The sequence below is a fragment of the Alexandromys fortis genome, unplaced genomic scaffold (genome assembly GCF_014885135.2).
Source record: "Alexandromys fortis isolate MF-2015 unplaced genomic scaffold, M_Fortis_MF-2015_v1.1 scaffold_51, whole genome shotgun sequence".
Taxonomy (NCBI): Eukaryota; Metazoa; Chordata; class Mammalia; order Rodentia; family Cricetidae; genus Alexandromys; species Alexandromys fortis.
In genome coordinates this window covers 4,746,140-4,765,875 of record NW_026067925.1, presented here as the reverse complement: position 1 = coordinate 4,765,875, position 19,736 = coordinate 4,746,140, and the positions used below count along the sequence as shown (strand labels likewise).

Below are 19,736 nucleotides of genomic sequence, written 5' to 3'. Positions count from 1 at the left end.
TTTAGAACTAAAAATAATAACCTTATTACCTAAAAGAAAAAAAATACTCCATGTTACAAAATATGTAATGTGATTTCATCACTTAGAGAAACACATGGATAACACTAAGAAGCAGCTTTTCCTGTCTGAGATGAATGGTGAAATCCTATTGTCTTCATGGTGAATTTACCACCACAGTTTTCTGCATAGCAACCTGAATTCCACACGGACCATCCTCTGAATGCACACCTGGTGCTGACTAAGCCAGGTCTAGTCCCTCCTTACTCACTGTGTTCCAGAAGGTCCACATTAGATGCAGTCCTGGTTTTAGCAATACAAGGGACAACAGTGGTTTTCTAAAACTCAATCTTTTCTGAAAAGACTTGTCAATGGAAAAGGAAAACCAAAGTGGTTTATGACATGCAATGTAGTTTAGACATTTAGATTTATGCCCTTAAACCTATAAATAAAGCTCTTGCCTTTACAGCATCCATTAGATAGGAAACAGAAGATTCGACTAACATTAAAAGTATGTCCATGGAGCTATCAAATTACATCGTTTCTAAGACAAAGAATAATTATTTATTTATTTATACCTACTCTAATTAAAAGCTAAGAGTTATATTGTGATGAAAAATGCAGTGGGCAGTCCCTACAGGTATCATTCTTTCATGAGATTACAACAATGGCAGAGTTTCCGCTTTATATATTATTTATTTTGTGAGCCTAGGGATTGAACACTGGACTCAAGGGAAGGCTGGGCAAGGGCTCTGTGACTGAGCAACATCCTCAGCCTGTAGGTCAACTTGCAATAACCTTTTTAACCTTGTTTCTAGTATTCTTATTCAGTCTTTCAGAAATACCAGTATTACATGCATCAAAAATATTGCATGAAATTACAAGACACTGGGATCAACAATTAGCCTCCCTCAAAAAGTGAATTTTGGTTTATTTGCTTTATCTTTGCAACTACTCACTCAGTTGTAAGGTTCAGAGAAGGAATTTTTGCAAGAACTACATCCTAAAACCAAATCAAGGAGGTAAATGACATTTTACAGTCATTTTAGTGTAGCGTTTCAAGGCACATAAGTGATTTCAATTCCCGACAGCGGCATGCTTAGGGTACACAGACTGACAATCCTGAGGGATAAATTCAGCTGATTCAAGACAGACGAAATGCTGTAACTCTTTAGCTGGAGCCACTGCAATGGAGCCTCCCATAATCCACTACTCATCAAATGCAGCTCAACACTGCTCTCACTTGAGGAAGCCAGATTAATGGGAGGGTCCCGGCACTGGTTCCTACCTGCTGTTCAAGGCAATGGCTCTATCTAACAAGAGCCAAAGACTATCCGCTTCCCCCTTTCTCAGAGCATAGTCCCCCATCTCACAACACATTCTGGTTTCTTCTCTCCCGCACTAGCCGCAGGCTGAATATAAGCTTAATTATGAATATAAATGCAAACAGATCACATGAAAATATATGCAAGTGAACATTATTTCTGCAGTCCATTATCTAAACATCAGTCAATACAATGATCACTGAAAAGGTACTTAAGCCAAAAACTAAAGTCAAAGTGTGTCTTATTCCTTTCTCAGTCCAATTTCTCTTCTTCCTACGTTTTAACTCCTGCCTCACCATTGAGTTTCTTTTCATTAACGTTAACATTTTAAAACACAGTTTTAAACTTTGACAACTATATGCATGCATATAAGGTTTTTGATCATATTCGACTTCCATTACTCCCCCTACCCACACTGTCTAGACCCCTTTCTGTGCCCCCAGAAGTCTTCTGCTATTTAAATGTGGTTTATTTTGTTGTTGTTCTTTTATAAACCCCTGAGTTTATTAGGATTGTTTGCATGAGGACAGGTGTGGCGCTACTTAGGAGCAGGGCAGTTTACCAGTAGCTACACCACTGAAGAAGAACGACCCCTCCCCCAGCCACAGAACCTGCCAACAGCTCCTCAGCTAGGGGTGACATTAACATGGTTTTGAACAAGATGTAAGTTCCACTCGTGTAAGACCAACAGCTACATTCATCTAATCAATTATTCATTTCTACATTTTCCATCTGCCTAGGAGATGTGAAAGAAATGTCCTGGTGTAGGGGTGGGACTCATCCTGTAAGTGCCCAGCTGTCTCAGAGAAAACACGCCATCAGCCTTTTCCAAGCCTGAGATATGGGATGCTGTGCAGGTCCTGACACAAGCTTAGGTCAGGCAGACAAGCAGAAAACTGACACCACAGGAAGACAAGAGACCGGACCACAGTCCAGTTTAGAAGACAGCCGCCATGGTTTACTAGAGAACCAACAGGTAGCAGAACCATGAGAGAAATAAACAGCCTCATCCAAAGTCGGACAAAGACAAGTCTTGTAAGTAGCCAGCACCATAGTGAAAGCTATTCAAAGACCTATCAGACATGAAAACGTCTCAACAAATCTGTGACCCTAACTCTAATGGCTACAAACTGATGTAGATGGCACCCACAGGGAAAGACAACCGCAACAACAGTGCGATCTTCGTAGAGAAAGCAGGGCCTGGAAGATTATCAATATCAGGTGTGAAGTGCCCAATCAGAGATGGGAATGTCCATCCTGTGGTATGCACCTGGTACCTCCTTGGCACCAGCAGGGTGAACTAATGCACCTACTCCTTTTGCCAACAGAGAATTAATTCTACCTGGGCTAGGAGAAAACTTGAGGTAGAATCACCGAACAATACAGTCTTATTCATACTTGTAATTACTCTTTCTGGAGTCTCTTGCTAAGGCTACAACATCGCTTCTGAACACAGTGCTATTGGTGTTTCAGACCTGATAGCTTTGTCACAGGAACCAGACTAAGCATCTTTGCCACTGTCCCTGACTTCTACTCAGCAACAGCCCCTCCACCCGCAGTCATGAGGATCAACAATGTCTGTGAACATTACTAAATGTTTGCTTGCCAGACACACTGTCCCTGGTTTAGATTCATTGGTTGAGATCAGTGAAGCCAGATCGCTCCTGCTCAGCCTGGAGGAGCTATTCCCAGTGGCATGCCCACACACCACCACGTTATTATGACTGCAAATGCAGCAGCCTTTTGATGGAATGGGCAGCACAGCCAGCTATTGTTAGTACAGGAGGGCAGGAGAAAACCAAAGCCCACGACTGCCAGTGTAGGATTCTTTAATATTTCTATCGTAATAAAGAGATCAAATTTGGTGTTTAGCTTAGTTTATTGCAAGGCTGGAGCCTGATGTAGTATCTGCTCTAGGTCCACTCCTACAAGTCTTCCAGTGGGCTTAAGGAACTCCATCACGATCCAGATTGCTGAGATGTGTGCAGAGTGCACTTCAGGAACCTTTCTTTGGACTCACGTGAAAACTTTGCCATGCACTGGTACTGTCACTGAAGTACAAATCTTTAAAGATTCTGAGCAAATATAATTTTTCTCATTATCCCAATAGCTTGGCATCCTCTTTCCAAGAACACAACAAAATAACATGGTTACAGTAATGGTTCGGGGTGACTTCCACAAAGTGTTCTTTCTGTCTGTTGTTAAATCTTGTCTTTGACCTCGTTAGTAGAAGATAAAGAAAATTGGGATTTTTGCTTGTTTGTTTTCAATTACGAAGGGTAGCCTTGAACAAGAACTCCTCCTGCCTCAGCTTCATCAACACTCAAATGACAGGCATATTTCACTATGCCTTTCTTATTGATTTTTGTTTTAGTAAAACAAAAACAACTAAGCCACTAAAAACATGAATATATAAACAAAAACATTCATAATTAATTTTTAGATCTCCCAAAGTGTACATGTACGTGTGTGTGTACCTACAAACAAATAACACACGGCAAAGAATGGTGTGTGTGTGTGTATACCTACAGACAAATAACACACAGCAAAGAATAAAAATATCAAGAAATATTTATGGAAATAGAAAAGAAGAAATGTAAGTTTTTTTGTGTGTAAATCTGAGAAAAAAAGAAACTTTCCCTGAAGATAAACATGTGTTCTTAAGTGGGCCAAAGGTCCTGATGACATCATTGCTAGCTTCAAACCTCTCAGTTACTAGTGTTATTACACAACCCTTCTGCAGATGTGAATTCTTCCCTACATCCAGGAAAAACATCCCCCATCAACATTATCCCCAGTTTTCTCCAAGTACACCAAATACAAAGAAAAGGACCTTCCTCAAGATTAGTGTTCTCGCCACAGGCCCCGCCTCACTTTCACTGTCCACTCCAGTGACTCCTTACATGGAATTTCCTAAGACGTGAGCACAGTCTCTATCCTTCAGAGCACTGAGAAGGTCACCAGTCCTCCAGGTGACAGGGAACACTAGGCTCTTAGAGCCGTTTACGCTTGGCTTTCTTCTTAGAGAAGGAGCACAAGGAAGGAAGAAGTGGGGGAGAAGGAAGCCAGAAGAGAACGCAAAGCACAGGGCACAAAACCTGACCCTTTCCCTAGTGTCTTTCACCAAGTTTCTTACACGCTTGGTTGCCTTGGCTCCTACAGGCAACAATTCTCCCATATAGTCCAAGCTTCTAACTTCACAGACTAGGAAGCAGAAATCCAGACCCAACTTATTAACCTGTCCAAGGTCACACAGTTGCTAATCGGCAAAGCGATAGGAAGTTCAGTGCTCTGGCTCCTAGTCACACATTCTCTTCTGACTCTGTCATATTCTCCACAGATTGCATCTGCAGCCTGAAATACCAATGCTGTGAAGGCAAAGGGGAGAACTACATACAGGGTGTATCTAAAGAGAAAGTATGTGTTCCTGTCACAGACAAGCTTGTGTGAACAGTCTGTCCACTCAGCCCAAGGTGGAGAGAAATCGTCTGATCAGGTGAGAAAGGCACTGTTGCTAGCTGCATGAACTCCCCACGCAGTACCAGAAACACCAGGAACGCGACATGGTTCTGTGGGTGGGGACAGACACACTGCCTTTGCAATCTCACATACCCCCTTTTTGTTTGTTTGTTTTTGTTTTTGTTTTTCGAGATAGGGTTTCTCTGTAGCTTTGGAGCCTGTTCTGGAACTAGCTCTTGTAGACCAGGCTGGCATCAAACTCACAAAGATTTGCCTGCCTGTACCTCCCAAGTGCAGGGATTAAAGGCATTCGCCACCATCGCCTGGCCTCACTCCCTTTAAATACTGGAACAGATTGCTCATATGCGTGACGCCTAAGACATCCAGGGTTAATTGCAGTTCTGACTTTCTATCACTTTCTTGGCTATAAGCTAGTTGATTTCATCTCGTGTCCTCACACAGTTATGCACTGAAATTACTTAATCATTTATTTCAATGGTGGAGGTTGAACCGACCCTTCATTCACCAGGCAGCTGCTCTACTGCAGGGCTACACCCCAGAGCAATCCACGAAATTTAAATTGAACAATGCATTAGTTACTTTTCTCATTACTGGGACTCAATATCTCACAGAAGCAACTTGAGAAAGAGTTTTACTCACAATTCTAAGGTCCCTTGGTATCCTGGCTGAGATGGCCCAGGGCTGCCGCTCAGGTTCTGGGGGCAGGAACTCTCAGCCTGCTCCTACTGTAGACAACCAAGAAGCAAAGAGCTTAGCCTCCTGCTTCAACCTCCCAAGTAACAGGAATACAGGTGTGTCCCACACAGTCTCTTCCGCAGTTTCTCACCCAGGCCACAGGCAACCCAAAGAAAGGAAGGAATAACTGGGAGACAATCTATCATGTTAGCCTAGGTAACATGGAGTGATGCTATGCTGGGGCTCTCACCCCAAACATCCTGCAACCTCCAAAAACCTCCCCTGTTTTGGGGGTCAGTGCTAAACACATCATTATGGGGGCTGAAACAGAGGAAGCAGATGCCGTTGCTATAGTCCCTAGTTACAAATATGTCTCTCATCCACTGTGTACCTTGACTGATGCCCACCTTAGGAAAATGGACACCTAATCACACTGCTAGGACGCCTTAAAATTCCCTTCTAGTCTAAACTCAGCTCTGTGGCTCCCGGGACACCAGTGAGACGCTCACTTTGACCATGCTGGAAACTGGAACTTATGGCTCGTTCATAAAATGAAGAGACACTAGCAATTAGTAAAAAGTCTCAGGAATAAATAGGAATAGAAGACCAATACTTGACTTGTCTTCCAGTGTACATGAACTAGGGAAGACATTTTATAACACTACTCTTAAATATTGGGCACTCTTGAAATAACAAATGACATCATATTCACCAATGTTTGACTATCCAGAAACAAAAGTTTAAAGGGAGTTATTCTTGCTGGGTGGTGGTGGTATGCATGTTTAATCCCAGCACTCAGGAGGCAATGGATCTCTGTGTTTGAGGTCAGCCTGATATACAGAGCTAGTTCCAGGACTACACAGAGAAACCCTATCTTGAAAAAACAAAAACCCTCTCTGAAAGTGGCGATTGATGTTTGACTCTGCTCAAGCTCACATTAAACCGTTTTGTTTCCTTCTAAATATTGTTGTATATGCTAATACAAGAAGCCACCAAATCAATAAACAATACATCCTGAAAACCAGGAGAAGATCAAGTTGTTAACGCTATGGCTTCATGGTTTTCAAATGTTCATCTTTTTCTATGTCTCACATTTGCCATTGGTGAAATGTGTTTGACCTTAACACTAATTATAAAACTTACATTTATTTTAATTAGGAATTCATGCTATAATTACTGGAAGCAATAGCAGTATTACTACACATATTACTACAATATTTAATTTTTTATGGTGCTGGCAATTGAACTCAGGACCTTTTCCAGGCTAGACTTATTTCATCAAGTCAAGTACCTACTTCATTGAAATTAGTTTGAAATCAGCCCTATGACTATATCAAAATGTTTACTATTAAAGCGCCCCTTTAATAGTAAGGGTGGGGAGCAGATAAAGTCCTGCATGAATGTGTATTTTTGACATGAGCACAGCCATGTCAAGGATTCCAGTGCCTCAGACCCATCGGAACGGCCAAGGCCTTCCCCAGATCAGACTCTGGAGAATGGCGAAGATTCCCCTGGTCAAATTATGGATACAGCTGATCTTTTGCTAAAAACCAGTACATACAGGAAGTATAGACCACAGCTTCCTCATCCCAGAGGACTGCAGTCCCAGACTGCTCACCTACAGAAACCCCCTACTCCTCCTGAGTTTCCAGACCACTGTTGTAGCTTCTCCAACTGAGTCCATGGCCAACTGAGTCCATGGATGGAACTTGTATCTGTCATTTCTTCATTCCCTGCTGCCCCAGTCAGATCAATCATGTGACTATATCAAAACAATTAATATTAAATAGTTCCCCAGTGGTTAAATAAAGACCCAAAATTATGTCGCAAAAGTACTAGATGAAACCACAAAAAAAAATCAGAAAAATTTACCAATCTGAAACAATTACAACCATTTATATCTCTGAGCACAGTATTTTTCTTGATTCCAAATAAAAAATTAGAAGCAGTTTCTTGGGTATCCAACAACTCTGAACATACCAATAGGCTGAGGACGGCGTTTAACTCCTTCATCCTAAAGTTTGAACATGAGGATGCTGACAGTCTTTAACACCACCAATAGATACAGACAATAAACACCAATAGATCCAAGCCTACAAAGTCAAGAGTCATAAGGAGATAAACTTTCCAGTCTCCTCATTTTTTTTTAATTTTGAAGGAAGTAAAATTAGCGACTAACATTTAATGAGCATTTATGTGTCGAGCACGGGTGTCACCCTTGAAAACACAGCAACCTGCAACTGCGTTGTTTACTGTTGTTTCCCATGAGCCAAAGACTCCACAGCGATAGGGACTCGTTGCAAATTCGCGACCTAGTATGAGCAACCCAAATCAGGCATTCAATCAGTATTTGCTGAATAAATCACGCTATAAATGATTCAAACAGTTTAACTGTTGGCCATAACCTATGCAGTTATGAAAATGCAGAATAGAAAAAAGTGCATCACAACCAAGAGAATAAAGTCTTTAGTGATTTTTTTTTACTTTATATGTCCCGCATTTACTATATGCCCATCTCTTCTTCCTTCTTTCCACACGCCAGACAAGCATTCTAACACTTATTAATATTTATTTTGTTCATTTGTTCCCCACAACAACCAGGTGTAGCTGACACTACAACTTCAATCTAGCAAGGTCTCAAGTTTCCTGAGGTTATATGTGTTGTCAAGATAACGAGCAAAATATAAGTATGGACACTACTTAACCAAATAATCATTCCTCTGGTGTTTTGCTCAGAAAAAAGAAAGTGATTGAACTACATAGCTCTTCAGTAACAGTAATTATGACTTGATTAGTAAAAGAGACATAGGTATTGAAGGTGGATAGGCCTGAATTCAATACCTGCCTTTGCCACTAACCAAACAGCTGTGTGGATTTTGGCTTACAACTTAACCTCTCTGAGCTTTGATTTCTTGGCATGTAAAATGGGAACATGAATAAGATAAAGTTTTAAATACTTTGCTATATGGAAATAATGTAGATCAATAAATACTATATAATTATAAATAACTACTAGTGTTTTGTTTCTGGTCTCACAAGAGTCAATAAACTAAACCAGGATTTGAAAGTGTAAAAAATAAGAATAAGAAATTTATTGGATTAAACAGCAAAGTATGGCAACAGGATGAAAGTGGCCTAGAGATGTTCTCAGTTTGTACTGGCACTAGTGGACAGACGACACCTAAATCAAGATGTAGGTACCCTGTTGGGTCAGGTTACCGTAAGAATCAGAGGTAACAACGCTGCTCACTTAACCCTACCACCAAAATCAAACTATTCATCCTTGAAATCAGAGCAGCACCCGTCTTCTTTCTCCACGGCCTGGCTGGTGCTCAAGGAAAGTGTTAGGAAAACCACCCATTATAGCTCAGGGTACCTAGGAGCTAGGCACTGAGATTCGGAGGAACTCACCCCGGAGACTCCGTTGGTATTGCCCCAGACTGTCCTCCAGGGTAGAGTTCCCTGGGGACTTTGCCATGGGGTCAGAGATGGGAGTTACGCGGGAAAGTGTCCAGTGCACCCCTCCAAGGGCAGGCCTAGCGCTTGGGGTTGGGGGATGCCTGACTGCTTCCTGTCTCCGCTGTCACTAGGGAGCCAGGAACCCCGGACTGAGCTCCTGGGGGCTCTTCCTATCCCCTGGCCCTCATGGTGATCGTCGGGAGTTGTAGTTCGCAGGCTCAAAGCTGCTGTTTCTAGAGTCCTATAAGTCCTCCAGCTACACTACGATTCCCAGAGGGCTAAGCGCTCAAGGCGCTTCGCCGGCAGTTTAGCGGCCTGAGCCCGTTGCCAAGAGACGGACTGGTAGGCCGCGCCCTTTCCCTTCTGCCCAATTTGGATTAGTCCCACTGTCCTGCCATCCTCCTGCCACCTGGATCGACAGGCTGACAGAAGAGGCCCAGTGAAGGCCTCAACTCTTCACAGTGGGTCGTTTGTGGAGTTGATCCCTGAGCCCTCTTAAGGATTCACTGTGAACTCTGTTTAAGTTAGGATTACTGTCAAAATTGTTTCTCTCTCGAAAATGAAGCTGTCAACCTTCCAAACAGCCTGACTGTGAACGCGGCGGACACTACAACTCCTAGCATGCCCAGCGCCCCGCCCTCCGCGTGGAGTTGGCGCGCTGCCCGCTGGGAATCGTAGTCCGGGTTGGTTGCGGTCCTACTCGAGCCAGGCAGCTCTTTATTGTTCAAGCGGCTCTTGCGAGCACGCCTGCGCAGTGGGCAGCTGAGGGAGCGTGTGGGTGAGACCCTCCTCAAAGCCCCCTTTCATTGTCTGGGTCTGGCGCCTGCGCAGTGAGGCGTCGCTAGGCCCCGGCTAGAGGAGGGAGAGGGCCTGGCGCCCTGCCCTTCGCGAAGCGCCTGCGCACTGAGCGGCCGCTCGCTGCCGTTCCCGCTATGTGTGGGGCGTGTGTGGAATAACGTTATTGCCCAGCGGAACCGAGAGGGCCCGAGCTCCACGGCGGCGGCGACGACGACAACGGCGACGGGGTGGGGGGAGGACAGCGTGGCAGAGACTGACGGGACGCGCCGCGCGCCCCGCCTCCCGGTCCGGTCCCTCTCCGCGGTGAGGGGTAAGTGATGCGCTCGGGGTCGGCGCGGCCCGGGATTCTGCACGTCGTCGCCGTCGTCGTCCTCTGCTCCTGCGGCCGGGGGTCCGGGCGCGGCCCGCGGCGGGGTGGCGTGCGAGCCCGGAGGCCGAGGGGGGCAGCGCGGACGCCCCGCGCGGCCGCCGCCCTCCGGTCCCCTTCTGTCCCCTCCCCCACGGACTGCGACCGGACGCCCCGGGCCGGCTTCCCTTCGGTGCGCCCGCTCCTCTAGGGCTGGCTCCCGGCTTTGTGCAGCCGCCGCCGGAGATGTCGGCAGACGCTGCGGGCGGAGCATCCAGGGAACGAGTTTTCCGGGGCGCCCATCCCTTTTGTAGGGTTGCTTTCGGGGTGTGAGGCGGGGGGTGGGGGGGGGGTCGGACGACGAGCCTTCGGGTGGTGTCGGGAGGGCGTGGAAGCCGTGCTGTCACGCAGCCTCCCCGGCGACTGCACCCCACGTCGCCTCCGGCTGGGTAGTAAACCCGCGGGAGGAGCGAGTGGCTTCCTGTGGGCTTCATTGTCCCAAGATTCAGTTGTGGCGTTTGGATCTGGGTCCCTTCCATTTTATTCAAGGGGAAGAAATAGCAGCTGCGCTGACGCGGAAGGGAAGACAAGGAAATGTGTCCTAAGTCATATGATCTCAGTTTTCTGGTCTTGAGTAGTTTTACTGTTTTTTTTTTCTTTTCTCCCAAAATATAGAAAAGACAGGCTGTACCTGCTAGAGTCCAAGTCTGCCAAGGTGATCACTATAAAATTACTAGGTGACAATGAAGGCTGGGTTAGGTAGGGCCTACAGGGAAGCTGTTGTTTAGCAGGGAAATGAACCAGCGGAATTATTTTTTCCACTGGGTGGGTAATGCGTTCTTGTTCCTAAGGGAATACATTAGGATACGTTTAAAGCTAACAAAACAAAAAATAGGCCGGGTATATTTCAGTTTCAGAAATTGATTGGTTTTTATTCTGCTGATGAAAATTCAACCATCAGAGAGGAATTTGTGGGTACAGACAATACGTTTATTCGAAAATACACCCTTGAAGATGATTTGATTCTGAAGCGCATGGTATTTGACACGCAGGCAATAGAATGAAGAGGATGAGGAGGGGCAGGTGGGGGCATAATGTGAGAACTACATTCATTATAAATAAGAATCTAAGTCTTTATGGACATAACCCTGTGTACTTAGCCTTCAGAGACTGACTGAGGAAATCACTGAGAAATAGCAAGGTTTTGTTTTGTTTTGACCACTTTTTTAAAAAAAAAAATAAGACCAGGGATGCTTTTAGTTCTTTCTTTTGTGAGTATTACAAAACTTTGGGGTCCTAAAACAGGAGTTGTAAGTGGGCTTAATGGAAACCAAGAAGATGCTAACACCAACAAAGTTGGCTGCCTTGTCTGCCGGTAAGCAGTGGAAGGTAGAGCCAAACAAAACCAGAATTTGTACAGCACTGATCTTTCCCACGTGTGTGCCCTAGTCCTCTGCCTGCACGGATATACGGAACATCTCCACACACCTTGAGTGGGCTTTTTTCTTTTTTAAACTCGATTCTCAACAGTTGTATTAATTTACTCCTTGTGTTGTGTTATTAATCATTAATTATACTGAAATGGAACTTAAGTTTTATAGACTAAGGAAAAATATCTTCAATTGTGCTTTTTGTGAAAAAAGACTGGCTTCCCTACTTATTAATAACCAAAACGTATTATGTCCTGACATTCAGTACTATTTTATAGTGTGGTCAACTCTATAACCTGTGTTAAAAATAAAATGTACATACAAGAACTTAATGATGTTTGTTTTTCTTTAATTTAGTGAATTATATTCTTCTCAACTTATACTAGAACGTATCTTTTGATAACTTATTTAGGGAGGCTTATTTTATTTTAAAATGGGGGTTTTGTTAAAATATAACTTATTTTTTTATTCTCAATCTTAATGTTATTTTTAGAATGTGTTAGATTTTAGCCAATTTTTTTGTTTTTTCATGGCGGGGAGATGGGTTCAAGACAGGGTGTTTCTGTAGCCATACCTGTCCTGGAACTCACTCTGTATGTGTAGTCCAAGCTGGCCTAGAACTCGGAGATCTGCTGCCTCTGCTTCCCGAGATCTTCCTGTGCTGGCATCAAAGGCGTGTGCCACTACCGCCAAGCTTTATTAGTTGGTTTTTTAGAGACAGGGTTTCTCTGTGCAGCTCTGGCTATTCTAGAACTTGCTCTGTAGATAGGCTGCCTCAAACTCAGAGATCCACCTGCCTCTGCCTCCTGAGTGCTGGGATAAAAGGTGTTCGCCACTATGTCAGGCTTAGATTTTAGCCAGTTTTTAAAATTCATGATTAAATTCCATGTGTGAATTTTACTCAGTAAAAATTTAAATACATTTTACTAATAAATTTTATGGTACCCTAAAATAATTCTGTGTGGAATCTTCTTGTTTCTTATATTAGCATTAGAATAATGAGATCTACATTGTGAATATTTATATCAGTTCTGCATGCTAATGCAGATGGTTCTCAAAATTCTGTGTTCCACTTTCTCATTTCTTTTTATTTACTGGGGGGAATAAAATCTTGGATTTATTACTGCATCTGCTAGTAATCAGATATTGCTCCTCTGGTGGTAAAAGCTCTGTATTTGAACTTCTTATCTATATGGGTTTACATTGTGTGTGTGTGTGTGTGTGTGTGTGTGTGTGTGTGTAGTTTGTATGCATGTTTACATGTGTCAGGGCATGCATTGCCTGTGCACATGGAGACCTGAGGTTAAAATGTTCCTTGATTGCTTTTCTACATTGTTAATTTTGAGGCAGGGTGCCTCCATTGAAACCAGAGCTTATGAATAAGGTTAGTCTGACTAGACAGCTTGTTCCAGGGATCCCGGTCTTTACCTTTTAAGACTAATATATCTTCCCCCACATTACTATATCTTCATGCCCACTCAGCATTTGCATGGACTCTGGTGATCTGAGCCCTGGCTGGTCTTCTTACATGCCTGGCAAGTCCTTTAATCGGACCTTGTATGGTTTATCCACTCAACAAAATTCTGTTCCTGATAAATATTTTTACTAATTGATGCATAATGATTTTTGTCTTCTGTCTTAAACATAAGGTTGCTAAGCAATGCCTATTCTAGTAAGAATATGATAGGTGATGGTAAGTTGTAAAATATCGGTAAAGCTGTAAATTATTCTGAATTAGCTATATACCACCAGTGTTTGATGAGTAGACAATGATTAAAGCATTAAACATTGATCTCTTTCACACAAAAAATGGAGCATGTTTAGTGGAGTAAAAGCCCTAGACCATCTTTTCTCTTTTAATTTTCTTTAACAATGAAGATTTCTAGTAATTACCCATGACAAAGTGAACTTTGATTTGCTCTAGTGTTTTATTAGGGGTGTGTTGTTCAGTAATGAGTTCAGTTTTTGTGGTATAAAAAATAAGAAAACATCTGTGATTGATTAAACTGGATATATTAGCTGAAATGATTGTGCAACAGGATATGTAGTTTTTTAAGGCAAAGTAGCATAGCCAAAATGTATGACACCCACTTACATGTCAAACGAAAGCATAAAAGAAGCTAACAGGAGGAAAGCTAAGGTCATATAAATTACTTACAGACAAACAGTGACTAAAATGAAGCAGGAAAGAATCTCAAGCATTGCATAGAACTGAAGAAAACCAAGTGAGACATGACAGAGAACAAGTACCCATTTAGTGCATTAGTAGTAAAAGCTGCAGGAGACATTTCTCTTCGGGGGCATGGTGTTACTGGGAAAGTGATAATACCTACCTGCATGGAACACCTACGAAATGGCAGTTTTTGCAACCTTTTTTTTAATCAAGGTATCGTGTTATACAATTAAAGTTGAAAAACTAAGGGGTGGAGAAGTGGCTCAGCAGCTAAGATTGCTAGCTGCTTTTGTGGAAGATCCAGGTTTAGTTCCCAGCTTCCATGTAGTGCCTCACAACCGCCTGCAATTCCAGCTCTAGGAGTCAGGTACCCTCTTCTGGACTCGACCCCAGGAGCACACATGGTCAATATCTCTACATTCAGGTAAAACACATAATATTTTTAGTAAGCTCTCTTTTTAAAATTTGAAAAAAAAAATTGAAGCCCAGAGTTGGTAAATATCTGTTTCTGTGACACACATTTCAGAATTGTTGAGTTTGTAACTGGACTCTTGTCTTTTAACTTAATCTTTTCCTGTAAGTTTACTGATGATACCTATTCCCTTATTGACATTGACGAAATGCTGGTGTTGGAAGCAGTTTACAAGTCTTCTGTACAGTGTTCCCGCACAGCGTGCACATCGCTAATATTGTTGAGACCCAGCTTCTCCATGCACTCTTCCCTGGGCTTGCAAGGAAGCCCATTTAACTTCAGAAAGTTTAATGGAAGGTTGTTGCCAGAGTCCTAGGCCCTAGGAAGTCCCAGCTGACCAGGTTGAGCCCTCTGCTGCAGGGGCATAGAGAAGAGAGAGGGAAGGGATTTTTCTGTGTGGCTACACTAGCAAGGACTAGGATCTGCATACTAACCCCTGTCTTCTGGAGAATGATTAAAGTAGCTCTGGACCTACAGAAGATAGGGATCAAGTGGGGAGCCAGGGCCTGATGTAACCAAACTGTGTCAGCCAGACTGATCTGATAGATCATTATCTGGTTCTGCTGTGTCCTGTTGGCACCACGAAATCATTGATGCTTGAAGGGACAGCTCCTTTCCTTTTAGGGGATGATTGCTCCTGTTTAGGAGAGTAGCCTAGGATCCTTTCAGAAAATAAGACAACAGGGCTCAGTGTTCCTACAATGCAAGATATTGTAGAAAGGGACTCTAGGAAAAGACGGAGGGAGCAAAGTGAGATCAACTGGGACAGTAACTGTCTTTCTTCAGGGGAGCAAAAGATAACTTCAAATGAGCCATATTGCAATTTTTAATATATATATAAGTGACATTAATTATAATAATGGCTTTTGTTATGACATTTCATATGAGTACATACTATATTTTGATCATCTCTCTTTCTTTCTCACGCGCGCACACATATACAGAACCTAGGGCAGTAGAAAGGAGCCTGTGAGAGGAAAATATGATTCTTTAGGGAAACGGGAGGGTAGTAGAACACATGTGAGTTAGAAGGGTTAGAATGCTGGAGATGGAAAGTAGGGAGTGAGGACAAAGAGCTGGGGGACAAATTGGAAGTTATGGTCAACCATAACAAGGTATAAACAGCCCCAAATCTAGTGCTGGTTTTGCTATATGACTTCTTCCTGTTAGCTGTAGCTGCTGTCTTAAGAACAATACACTGAGACTTTTCTCAATAAAATTTTTCAAAATTACCATTTACAACTTCATATTACAGTTGAGTCAGTGCCTCTTTTCCAGTTTAGCGTCTATATTCACCTCTGCAGTTATGGTCTGGATGTAGAGTGTAGTGACCTGTTGCTTATTTACAACCATGTATTTTTGTTTGCAGTTTGAAGTTGTGTCACATCTTTAGCAACACTAATGTTTTTCCAGTTTCTGAGAAATGGGGAAGGAAGGGAAGTAATATAGTTCTTAAAAGTTACCTTCATGTAATTCAGGATGAAATTCTGTACTTCTGCTAATGTTAAAGTTCTTTCTTTTGAACTGAAATTGTTAATAAGTGAAGCTTTCTTGGATACTAGAGGTGGGTTTTGTTTTTCTAGTGTTTTTAGCCTTTCGAAAGTCAGCAGCTTTCATTTTTTTGAAATATTTGAAAATTGCTGATGCAGTCTATATAAACATCGTTATATTTACCTAGGATTCACATACTCCATTTATAAATAGGTGATATTTCTGAAGCCATGATTTATCCTGACCTACTACTAAATTTTATCTTTTTTAATGTGGGTATAGTTAAAAATCTTTTGGGATTTTCTTGGATCATCTGTCTTGTCATCTAAGGGATTAGTTTCACTTCTTGACTTTTGGACATATATAAATTTAATAAGCCATATCTCTATTGTCATCATCCTTCCTGTCCATGTACTTGTCATAGCCAAGGATAAAGCCATCCAGATTTATAAATAGAATCAATGATACATAAAATATGCTGGGGGTGGAGAAGTAATACAGAGGAGATGAAAATTATTTGCATAGTTTTGGCTTTGTTTTCTTATTTCCCTGAGTAACAGGAATTGTATGAGACTAAGAGTTTGGACGCTAAGGATAATAATATTATATGATACTAAAGCTGAGTAAGGAAGGGTGCTACAAAGATGAGTTCATCAGAACCAAGAAAGGCCTTGCTGGGAGAAAGGACGTGACACAACTTTAGACTGCATGGCTTGAAACGAGGACAATAGTTATATTCCAACTGTATTCACACTGTAGCTACAGAACTGAGCTTGGAAACTAGATCAGAATTGTAGAAAATAGCATTGACAAAACCTTGGCAGAAAGGAAAGGCAAAAGAAACTGAAAAATTATCAAAATTAAAGAGTAAGTGATGGTTGACATTCCTTTTTTCATTTTCAAAGTGTTAGTACATACACTTGGTTCAAGTGGTCATTTTTATTGATGATGTATAAATTCCTTCTTACCCTAGTTTTGTAAATAAAGAATTATCACTTTTCCCCATGCATTTAAGTAACTTTATTATATTTTATTTATCCCGCAGTTCAAAGAAATAAAAATATTCTTAACTCTCCTTCCATCTCTGACAGGAAAGAAAGCCTCATTACACACTGTATCCTGAATGCTGTTATTTCTGAGTGTTTCAGAAATCAGTCTTAGAAACTCCACCCCATCCCAAGGATTTAACATTCCATCTTAGTTAGGGGGGAAAAGGCATGTAGGTATCAGAGTAGAGAATATTCTCACATGCAGTGTGGTTCTGCAAGGAATGGGTAAGTAACTTTGAGAACAAAGAGACCACTGTGATGGAGATGCATGAGAGGGGGGACGAGTAGGAGGAATTAAGACTGGAGGGAGCTTTTATTGCATGATGTTATTTAAGTGCCGTGGGAATTTATCGAGGGCTTTGAAAGGATTGCCCTGTTTTATAGATAGTGGCTAGAGGGGAGCAAGTATGGGAATAAGATGAACTAAGAAATAATTGGAGTGATCGAGACTAACTTTGGTTACAGTAGATGTGATGGCGGTAATGAAAGCTGTCCATGTCTGGCTTTACAGAATCAAGAGCTGGGATTGATTATAAACTTAGGGATCATTACTGAACATCTAAGTAACCATGTCAAATAGGTAATGGGATATATAAGACACAAATTCTGAGGCGAAGGGTTAAAGATAGATAAAATTTAACTCCACTGGTAAACTGGAAGAGTGCTGTGGGACAATGGTCTGTACCCTGTCACTTGTATTTTAAATAAATGCTGATTGGCCAGTAGCCAGGCAGCAAGTAGAGGTGGGGCAACAAGAATTCTGGGAAGAGGGGGCTGGAGAGATGGCTCAGTGGTTAAGAGTATTGCCTGCTCTTCCAAAGGTCCTGAGTTCAATTCCCAGCAACCACATGGTGGCTCACAACCATCTGTAATGAGGTCTGGTGCCCTCTTCTGGCCTGCAGACATACACACAGACAGAATATTGTATGTATGTATGTATAAATAAATAAATATTTAAATATTTAAAAAAAAGAATTCTGAGAAGAGGGAAGTTTCAGTCTGGAGTCACCCAGATGCAGAGGAAGCATGATATGACTGCCTTGCTGAAAAAGGTACCAAGCCACATGGCCAACACAAACAAGAATAATGGTCCAATAAAAGTTATAAGTAATAAGAAACCTGAGCTAATAAGCCAATCAGTTTATAATTAATGTAGACCTCTGTATTTTTTTGTGACTGAACAGCTACCTGACCGAGCAGGACGGGGTGGGACAGAAACTCCTGTCAACAGAAGAGGTCACTTAGGAAATTAAGATGCCAAGAGGCCCAACATTTGGGACCCTACATTGGACTATTAGTACTAGGAAAGATTGAAATGCAGTCAGAAATAAGAGAAAATTACGTGTGTGTGATGCCCCAGAAGCCAAGGGAGGATAGAATGTTTGAAGGTAAGAGTGTTCAGACACTGTGTCACACTTAGGTACTTAAATACATCTTAAGAAATATAGTACCCTCTCACTGGTGGTCTCTTGACACATACTTTAATAGACCTCTCTTTGTTCTCATTTATTAATGAGAATGCTTGCAACCATTCTTCCTCTGAATTAGCCATCTGTATCCTTGAACAAGGTTTGTTCACAAACAGGGCATTGTTGGTTTTAGCTAGACTGACAGTGATCTGTTGGTGAGAGTTGATCAGGAGGGGCCTCCGTGTCACTAGTTGTGTCATAGTGTGTCTATTTGTCTCAGAAGCTCGGTCTCTTCTGTTAGGGTTAGTTGGTGCTAGGCTACATTCTCAGAGGCTTATTATAAAAGATAAATGAAATATTTAATCACAGATTTTGCTTTGCATACAGCCTCAAATTGGATGCCACCTCATAAGAAAAATCTTTCATATATTCCATAGAAGTAATATTTACCTCTCGTGGGTTCTGTCTCATTGGGCAGTTTTGCATATCATTTTGTAGCATTCTGTGGCATAGAGAAAGGGGCACAATGCCAGGAAGAAGAAAAGAACAAGCAAGCTTTTAGATAACTTTCTCCAATCCTCAACTAATCTGTTCCAGACTAACCTTATTTTGTTAGATGGTCTACTGGGTAAAGACTTGTTACATGTTACATGGAATAAAGGATAGCAAGTCAAACCTTAAAGCTTAAATAGGAGTCTTGTACTCCAGACAAAGAACTAGAAAACTGATCTGAGCAAATTCAAGGAAAAGGGAAAAGAGAGCCTACTGAACAAAAAGGAATTGAATAAAACATTCAATTTATTGAAAAACACGTTGAAAATAGAAAACTTTATGTGGTAAGCTTCATGAGACAGGGAATACATGATTTAAAAATACAAGAGCTGAAGTAGTATAGACAATGGTAGACTCTGCTTAGGATGTGAGAGGCCCCATCTTTGGTCTCTAGGATCACAAAGTAGACAAGCACACACAAATGCAGTTATCCTCTCAGTATCCAAGGGGAATTAAATCTTCCATTGTTTGAGACCCTGAAATAAAATGGGATACCGTTTACACCCATTAACATCTTCCTACATACTTAGAAAAAAATCTGTTTGTGTGTGTGTGTGTGTGTGTGTGTGTGTGTGTGTGTGTGTGTGTATGATGTAGATCACGAGGAGGCCAAAGGGTGGTCAGTTCCCCCTTCCACCATGTGAGTTCCAGGAATTAGTTCTGGTTATCAGGCTTGGCAGCAAGTGCATCTGTCCACTGTGTTCTCTCTGCTTGATCCTCCTATGTACATCATTTCTGTATTACTTAGATTGCCTAATACAATGCAGTGTTTCAATATAATACTATTTAATTATTTATATTAATAGTATTTAATATAATACTATTCTCTGTCACTTGGAAAATGGTGGAAAATGAAAAATGTCTATATATTCAAAACAGGCAAAATTAGTCTCTCCTTCTACTATTTTATCTGAATTTATTGAACCATGAATTTGAAACCCATGGTAGTATGTGTTTGAGTGTGTCCCGATATATTTTGAAGACTACTGTTATTTGCTGTGATTGCTCAAGAGAAGTCTTTCTCGTTGTATAACTAACGCATTGCAGAGTAAAAAGCGACTTACTGCTTTCTTATTCTTT

General features: G+C 41.8%; 2 protein-coding genes across 16 annotated transcripts in view; one reads left to right on the top strand and one right to left on the bottom strand.

Annotated features, from left to right (window-relative positions):
* The window catches only part of Sdccag8 (SHH signaling and ciliogenesis regulator SDCCAG8), a 190,308-nt gene extending 181,210 nt beyond the window's left edge, over positions 1 to 9,098 (bottom strand). For 2 of the 6 annotated variants that reach the window (XR_007591847.1, XM_050142948.1), the window contains exon 1: positions 8,889 to 9,096. Coding sequence is in view for 2 of the 6 variants with exons in the window: in XM_050142948.1 (XP_049998905.1) it covers positions 8,889 to 8,955 (67 nt within the window). In the remaining 4 variants the exon portion in view is untranslated. Of the gene's footprint in view, positions 1 to 8,888 lie in introns of all 6 variants that reach the window. The other 4 variants (XR_007591849.1, XR_007591850.1, XR_007591848.1 and 1 more) reach the window with 4 other exon arrangements.
* A 523-nt stretch (positions 9,099 to 9,621) lies between these two features.
* The window catches only part of Cep170 (centrosomal protein 170), an 85,107-nt gene continuing 74,992 nt past the window's right edge, over positions 9,622 to 19,736 (top strand). For 3 of the 10 annotated variants that reach the window (XM_050142941.1, XM_050142939.1, XM_050142936.1), the window contains exon 1: positions 9,625 to 10,044. The gene's annotated coding sequence lies outside the window, so the exon portion shown is untranslated. Of the gene's footprint in view, positions 10,045 to 19,736 lie in introns of all 10 variants that reach the window. The other 7 variants (XM_050142942.1, XM_050142938.1, XM_050142946.1 and 4 more) reach the window with 5 other exon arrangements.